Source organism: Sparus aurata, chromosome 11 (assembly GCF_900880675.1).
Source record: "Sparus aurata chromosome 11, fSpaAur1.1, whole genome shotgun sequence".
Taxonomy (NCBI): domain Eukaryota; kingdom Metazoa; phylum Chordata; class Actinopteri; order Spariformes; family Sparidae; genus Sparus; species Sparus aurata.
This window is the reverse complement of record NC_044197.1, coordinates 22,579,072-22,587,145: the sequence shown is the minus strand read 5'-3', so window position 1 is coordinate 22,587,145 and position 8,074 is coordinate 22,579,072. Positions and strand designations below refer to the sequence as shown.

The following is an 8,074-nucleotide window of genomic DNA, read 5'->3' as shown; positions in this document are numbered from 1 at the left end:
ATGAATGGGGCTACGCAGCCAACACTGTCCAGATTTTAATGCAACTCCCTTGCTTGCATAATATGTCTGCAGTTGAATTGTGGGTAATGGAGGCACCGGGTTTTGACAAGTTCTGCTACATCGATGTTGATCCTTGTCATTATGCAATGCTAAATTGGTGGACTGCTCTTTTAACTCATTGCATCATTGAGTCAAATGAGGATATTTCTGTTTAAACACTAGAATTGTCAGTCTATATTTGTTGTCACCTGCTGGTAAAAATCAATGTAGGTGATCAGTGGTCTCCAGTGGGTCAGTGCCAGTGCTTCTTGTGTGGTGGAGGCCGGCGGCAGCTCCCAGTTGACCCCAGTTCCTGCCACCTGCAAGGCGTCACGTAACTCCAGTCTCGGATCACGGCCTCTACACCCGATCTGGTTCCAGAGAGGTCCAGAAGCGGTCAGAGGGAAAACACTCACTGAAGTCTCCTGATCTTCTCCCACACCAGGGCCCACGGCCTGCTCATGCTCATTACACCCACACAAAGCAAGATGTGCTCCCCTGCTCTATCTCATAGACCAGGACCTGAGCATGCCACACATTGATGCACAATGGAATAATAACACTCACCCTCAGGCAACTGACAGTGAGGAAAACAAATAATGTGCACACACAATTAGGTCATTTTCATGCCATGGTGGGCCACGTCTCTGGCGGGGAATCGTACGCCTGGTCTTTTGAAGTACAAGACAAAGATTATGAGATTGGGGAAGAACCGTCTATCAGGTTCAGTTGAAATGACAACTGATGCACATGACTTAATTAATGTAATGTCCCCGCTTCTGTCTTTGGTTTTGTGTTTAAAACTCGAGTCGTCCAGCGTGACGGGAGAAAGTTAATGTGCTCTCTCCATCAGTTGTGAGAAATGTGTGAATGGATGGGAAAATGTAGCTTGTCATTGTCTGTGATTAGAAGGGATGACACCCTGCGGTCTGATTAACTACTGTGTGCTGCCGGTCACGTCAACATTCTTCCACCATGTTAGTATTGGAGCGGGTCCCCTAGAAAAATAACTTTCCTCCTCTGTTGCGCTGCCAGTCTATACTGCTGACACAAGGCTTCCTGCAGGCTGTTGGACACAGCGCTAAGCTTCACACCTCATATGCAGTAAAAAGGTATTTTATGCACCTTTTCCTGGCAATGTGTAAACCAGCAAGTGGAAAGTTTTAGGGATGTGCAGCCACCTAAACGGTCCTTTCCTTTTCTATACACGGCATGTTGCATGTGTTGTTAGCAATTTAAAAAAATCAACAGAACGTAATATTAAAAACAGAAGCAGTGCACAGAAACTGTTGCTGGTAATTTGTGTCGTGGTATTACCTAATGACACTCTTACTTTGCCCTAAGGAATAGGGACAGATAAAATCATTTCATCTAATTATCCGACTTACCCCGAAAGGGAACAGGAAGGGTTCAGTTAGAATCCCTGATCTGCAGTTATTTATCTCACTGCAGCATATCTGTGATCATACCATGCTGCCACTCAGCATGCAAATCTCCTCAGTACAAGAGTATACATGTTTTATCTGATATACTGAAACGCAAGGACTCAGAGTGCCTTGTGTTTGTGTGTGTGTGTGTGTGTGTGTGTACATTAATAAAAAGGCATTTTTTTCTTATAAAAGTGCTGAACTCCATTCAGCTTGTTCAGCAGAATCCAAGTCTCCACAAAACCTGAGATCACAAATTGGGAAATGATGTTATTTACACCAATGATGAGCAGCTGAGCTCATGCACTTCAGACGGGTTGCGGGTTAAAAAAAAGGTCTAAAGGATGTTTCTTCAAATCAATTATGGGTCTTTGGGCTTCTGGAGATTTTTAATGGGGTTTTTAAGGTTGTTCTTCCTTATGTTTTAAAACACCCAGCTTTCCATCAAAATGAGGCTGAGAAGATAATGACTGAATTTTTGGGTGAACTCATCTTTTAAAAGAGGTCGCTGACTCTGCAAGCCTCAGATCCTCTGGCAGGACACTTCAACGCTCTGACTGCAAAAGCCCGCAGTCATTAAAGCCCTGGCCCAGGATCTGAGACTGCGCCCTGGCTCATAGGGATGCAGTAACTCAGCAGTGTTGCTGGGAGCTTAACCGTGAAGTGCTTTAAAGGCGTTAAGTCAAATCTGACAATTAATACTAAATCTGAGTGGCAACCAGTGAAGAAAGGCTAAGTCTTCTATTATGAAAAGTTTAAAGCTGAGCAGTTGCGTTTTGTAAGCTGAAGGCGTGGGATCACTGAATAAAAAGGAGTACAATAATCTAACCAAGATGAAATCAAGGCATGGATGGCATAATTAGTCTCATATCACACCTACATTCAAATATCTGTGGGATGTGGAAGGTTAAGCAAACTGTGATTTCTTAATGGCAGTCTGTTACTGACTTTCAGAGGACGAACAAGCTGAAGTCAGTCTGCTATCATGGCTAAATCTATGTTGGATTTTACCGCCTGAATTGCTATGTCCTCACACAGGAAAGAAAAGCCTGTCTGTTCATGAGGCGTCCATCAGTGAGTTTTTGGAAAAAAGGAACAATCACAATGACAAATGAAAATGACAACAGCCTCACAGCCGATTTATGAGAGATGTGCTCCATTTCCAGGAAGCATTTATTAATGTCAAACTTTAAAATCAGTTGGCATTCAGAACAAAACAGTACATCAAAACAACAGTGCAGCTTTGACTAAGAATTTTTAAATAACCCAAGACAAAACACAGACTGAAAAAGTAAAACATCAGTGAAACAATACTGAAACAGGAACACACTTTTATGTATGCTATATGAGATCAAAAGAGTCAAGATCAGCCACTTAGTTCAGTGTGAACATCGCTACTACAGCACATTCTGCGAATGATAAACTGTTAGTGAACATACATATGACCTGCAAGTAAAATGTACACTAGCAAGTAGCTGAAACTGTAAACTAACTTTCAAGTATTAAGTTTTAGTGTCTGAGGTCATTACTGTGACAATAACTTATAACTTATAATACAAGGAATTTTTCAATAAATAGACACAACCACAGACTTTTGTTCTTGATAGCCAGACATAAATACACAAAATCTCCTATTAAAAAAATCTACTTTCCACTTTCTCATATAAATATAGGAAAATAAATATAAAAATAAATAAATAAATAAATAAATGTATAATAAAGTTAGAGAAAATAATACAAATCAGAGCTCAGTAGTCCTTTCTTTTAGAATGACTGTGGGGTTGATATCACTGCCGCCTGAGTGGGACGTGCTCGAGTTGATGATCACGGAGCCCGTCTCTTTAACGTCGGGCACGTGAAAGGATGCCACGGGACAGGGTCCCTTCACGTTATTGCAGACGAGCCTCTGCAGGGAGGCAGTGTTGATGATGTCGAAGCCCACGGTGCCCCCGAACGTGCTCGGCTTCCAGTACTCCGGGGAGCAAATGGGGTTTCCCATCAAGCCTTTGAGAGAGAAAGGGGCCCCCATCTCCACCATTGTTTCCCCAAAGATGGCGTTTTCCCTGGGTTTCTCCACCAGCAGACCCGGGTAGAGCTCCACAGCGTCGATGTGTCCATACATCTCCTCCAGCACTGCGGCCATTTCTTTCTCTCCTGAGGAACATAAAGAAGGGGTTGGATTTAGTTTTGGTCTGGCTTCTCTATCTCACTCTCTCAGCAGCTGCAGAGTTTGCCGCTAGTCTAAATAGGAGCTCAGTGTTTTGACTGATCCATATCCAGCAAATAAAAGGTAAACTAAATCTGTCCTCTTGTTTCTGCCTCTTCCTTCCTCTTTTCGATCTGACTTAATATTTTTCTGTCCCTGTGCATCACAGTTAGTTTTTCAATCAACGTTAAGTCCTCCTTTCTCGTGAACTTTAAATCCTCTCCTCTGAAGCAGGAGGCTTCACTTGTCTGTTTATGTCTTGCTCTCTTGTGATGACAATCTGCTTACACTATCTCAAGATGAAATGGACATCTGGTTCTTAAGAGTCATGCAAATGAATTCCTAACCTTTAAAAGCTGCTGGGGAATAAAAGTGGGTCCAAACCATTTCTTTAACAATAAGTAATCTCTGACATCAGCTTCACTCTGGGCGTGTTTCTCAAGCTCGCTTTAACTTCCTGAATAATGCTATTAATAAACAGAAAAAATCATTTGGGCTGAGGCAACATTTCCTTTCCCTTCATGTTAATATTAATCTGTTCATTGATCTTCAACCTTTCACCTGCAAGTATTAGGCTTGGTAAGTCATCTTTACTTTGTCTCACCTGTCATGTCTTCAAAGGAGCTGTAGGGCTTCATGGAGAATCGCTTCCTGTAGGCATTCAGAGACTGGTAGCGCATTTGTCTGCTATTTTCGATGGACTTAATGGCCACGTACATGATAGGTCCTGGGACATTTCGGCCACCGGCAACCTAAATAAATGAATGTAAAGTTAGTAAATCTGCCTTAAAGCGATCACAGTGTTAAGATCTAAATTGAAACGCTGCTACAACAGCTCAAACTGTTCTTACCCGTCCAGCGATCTGCTTGGAAAAGGACTCCACGAGGTTGCTGATGCCGTGCTCAGTCACTACAGACGTGTTGAAGACGAACTGTTTGTAGTTGTATTCTTTCTCCTCGATGTGGAAAGTATCAGGCATCAGCGGGTGCCAGTGGTACAGGGTGTTGAACTCGGATGCGATGCGGTTCTGGTACTGGAAGCGCTGGTTGAACAGCAGCTCGGGGTCGAACTTGAGCTTGAAGTTGTAGCCGCTCAGGTGCTGCACGTAGTCCTCGATGACAATCTTGATGGTCTCGCCTGCAGGACAAGTGTCAGGTCAAGATTTTAATATAATGTAGTTATACATTGCTATTTGCTATTTAACTTGGATGTTTCAGGTTTGATGTATGTGTTTGACGCTACTAAGAATACATTTTTCAGTGGCTTGGGAGACATCTTGTGTCTAGCAGTCAGCTTTTTCAATTTGTGAGAAGAAGAGGTCATTTTAATAGTTTCCAAGTATCCATATCAGACTCAAATTATTGTTCTGATTGAATGTAATTGTTTGCGGACATGCAGTGAAGTCCTGCAATGAAAAACTAAACATTTCCTCTTTTCTCACATCTTTCAACACAGCAGTGCTCTAATCCTCCACTGTGTGCAACGCGCTTGCAAGTAGATGATTATCAAAATAAAAAGTACAACTTCCTCTTTTTCTCAATTCCCACCGGTAACTACAATAGCACCATGAAATGACATCACATGCCTTTCGTGTTATAATGTCTGCTTTCATTTCCAAGCCAAATGTTTTCAAAACTTTTGTGGAGTTTGTCAAGACTCCCATAAACTCACCGATCAGAATGAGGCGCGTGGTCTGGAAGAGCCTCTCGTCGTCCCAGTCGGGGTGGACCTCCTTCAACACATCACACACCCGGTTGTGTTCCCGCAGCCAGATGGTGGCGTACATCATCAGGCCGGGGACCAGGCCGAACGCCTCGTGGCCAACGGCGAAGCGGTGGGAGTCGGGAACGTGGGGAGGGTAGTGCATTTCAGCGCCCACTTCCTTTACTGTCGGGGGATACATCTCTCCGTCCAGGATCTGCAGAGTTACACAAGAGAGGAAGCAGCTGTTAGACACTTGTGTGGTCTGAAGTGGGCGGCTGTTTAAAGTGGAGCTGTCTCTTCTCATACCTGGTGTCTAAGCTTGCCATCCTTGAAGAGTCTGAGCTTGTGTTGCCTGACCAGGTTGTCTCCATAAATGTGGCTGAGGTCAACCTGAGAGCACAAAGAGTTTTATATTGTTAATAAATCATTCATTACCAGGTTTTCTCTATTTCTCGACTCAAATCCTATTGTTGCGTGAGATCTGCTGCGCTTACCCCGTGACCCTGGGCTACAGTAAAAGCAGGTCCTTTCTTCATATCAGATTTGAAGAACTGGTGGGTGAAGTGCTGTGCGAAGAATGCAAACATCAAGCTGGTGCCCTGTGGGTCCGGGATGAACTCTCTTCTCATTAGAAGCTTCTCAGCCAGTATTTTAGCATCAGGTAGCTCCTTTTTACCTGGGCAGGGGGGAAAATGAACACACAAGATTATAATCCAGGATCAAAACATTTAGGTGACTCAAAGTTACAATGGCAGTTTACTTTCACTGTAAATTCTTAAAGCTTGATCAGTGTAAATTCAGAGAAAAAGAAAAAAATGGTTTCGTGTTCTTTAGTTTTGGCTTGCTGGGGCAGGTTTTGCAGTGTTCCCTCAGCACAATTCAACTCTCTTAATCTGGCAGAGGGGATCAATTCATTGTGATGTAATGGGGCCGAGACGCTCTTGCTCACTATACAAGAATCTGAGAAAACTGGTTCTCCCGAGGCGGCGAAAGCGAACTCACCTTCTACTCCCATAGGGGTTGGGCAATCCTTGGGCACAGGGGGGAGGGTGCGGGTATAGTAGGAAAGGTTGGAATAGGCTTCCCAGCATTTGTAGTCATAATCCGCATTGAAAGTTGGAGGACTATCAATCAGGTGGGACCGAGCTAGAAAGAAAATTTTTTTAATTATTAGTATAAAAACAGTCCCACTGGTTCGGTACAAATTATTTGATTTGTTATGAAGCAGTTTCCAGAACATGTTCTTATTTTGCCTTCAGGTAGAAACACTTACATGTCAACACATATCTCATGATGGCATCCCTGAGAAAGGAGATGTTGTTGATGATGTTCCAGAAGCCCTTGAAGTGGGTGAGGATGTAGTGGACAGTGTTGGGCGAAGGTTTCAGGGAGATTTTGAGCCAGGTGAGGAACTCGGCTGTTAAAAAAAGAAAAAAAAAAACAGGAAATGAATTATTGAACAAACCACTGCGACAAACCCATCCTGATTTTAGTTTCACCTCATGTGAGTCATTCAGACTTACGCGTTGTGCAGTTTTGTCCAGTATATCCCGTCCGCGTGCAGTCACACTCGTAATTATCTGCTCCAAGCGCGGTGCAAACGCCCCTGTTCTGGCATGGCTCTGAGCAACATGGGTTACCTGTCACAGGTGACAACAGGCGGTTATTAGAGCTCACTTCCTCAGACACCAACATTACTCTCTTAGAAAAGCCTCAGCATAACGGGATCACATATCTCAGAACAAATGAAGACATAGTTACAAACTCTTTTAGTGTCATTACATTCCTAGAAAATAATAAAAGTCCCCAAACGAAAACAAAACTTTAGACATGTTAAGAAAAAGGCACTTCTTTCTGTGTCTTCTGTTTAAGCTTTCAAAGATCTAACAATGTTCGGTTTTCTCGACTTACCAGCTTCGCAGACTAGAAACCCCAGCGCCGAGAGGAAAACCGCGAATGTGAGTCTGTTCATACTCCAAAGACTTTCTTTGACCTTCCTGTGCTTCCGTTCTCTCTCCTCTCTCCACTCCGCAGTGTGTCGCTCCGAAGCTCAGAGAGCGTTTGAATGTCCGAACCTGCCAACGGAGCACCTTTATACACACTGCAGAGGCTGACGTCATCGCATGCTCACAGTGATTCCAATCACAATTTTGTTTTTTTTGTTTTTCGGTTTTTTTTTTGGGATTATGCATATGTGATGTCAAACAGGTATTACTGGTAGTTTGAAAGATTCCCTGGTCCCCCCCCCCGCCTCTCCCTTCTTTCAGTCGAGATCATTTAAATCAATTCATCACAAAGAGTCTGGAAAACTTTCACAGTCAGATTGTCTTTCCATGCAACAGGCACCCATTTGAAGCCTATGGGACTTTGTGGAAATGCGTTTTCATGGTCTTTTCACATTAATTCTTGTCTCTCAGGTAGGCTCCTGTGGGAATCGGCCAATTTTAAATGAATGTCCGCTCAATGCTTTGATTTTACAGACTCTATTTCCACAGGATGACGACCGTCATTCAAGATAATATAGGCTATAATTTAATTTGACGACAGAGAATTACCGCCTGTATAATATATATATATATATATATATATATATATATATATATATATATATATATATATATATATATATATATATATATATAGGCTATATATATGTATGATGTGTGATAATATGTATATGTCACCTGTATACATATC

At 42.7% G+C, this 8,074-nt stretch overlaps 1 protein-coding gene across 1 annotated transcript; it reads right to left on the bottom strand.

Moving 5' to 3' along the window:
- Nucleotides 1-2,605: 2,605 nt before the first annotated feature.
- ptgs2b (prostaglandin-endoperoxide synthase 2b) lies at nucleotides 2,606-7,453 on the bottom strand. The gene is made up of 10 exons (XM_030434471.1): nucleotides 7,289-7,453; nucleotides 6,901-7,017; nucleotides 6,651-6,794; nucleotides 6,380-6,523; nucleotides 5,872-6,053; nucleotides 5,684-5,767; nucleotides 5,345-5,591; nucleotides 4,524-4,810; nucleotides 4,277-4,424; nucleotides 2,606-3,620 (listed from the first exon to the last, which is right to left on the bottom strand). The coding sequence occupies exons 1-10, from the start codon at nucleotides 7,347-7,349 to the stop codon at nucleotides 3,208-3,210; spliced, it is 1,827 nt and encodes a 608-aa protein (XP_030290331.1). The 5' UTR covers nucleotides 7,350-7,453; the 3' UTR covers nucleotides 2,606-3,207.
- Nucleotides 7,454-8,074: the final 621 nt, after the last annotated feature.

Excerpts from the sequence above, each read along its gene's own strand:
- ptgs2b (XM_030434471.1), bottom strand. The coding sequence starts at position 7,349 with ATGAACAGACTCACATTCGCGGTTTTCCTCTCGGCGCTGGGGTTTCTA. Across the intron at positions 6,795-6,900 it reads TGGACAAAACTGCACAACGC|CCGAGTTCCTCACCTGGCTC; the intron begins GTAAGTCTGAAT and ends TTTTTTTAACAG. Across the intron at positions 4,811-5,344 it reads CACGCGCCTCATTCTGATCG|GCGAGACCATCAAGATTGTC; the intron begins GTGAGTTTATGG and ends CTTGTCCTGCAG.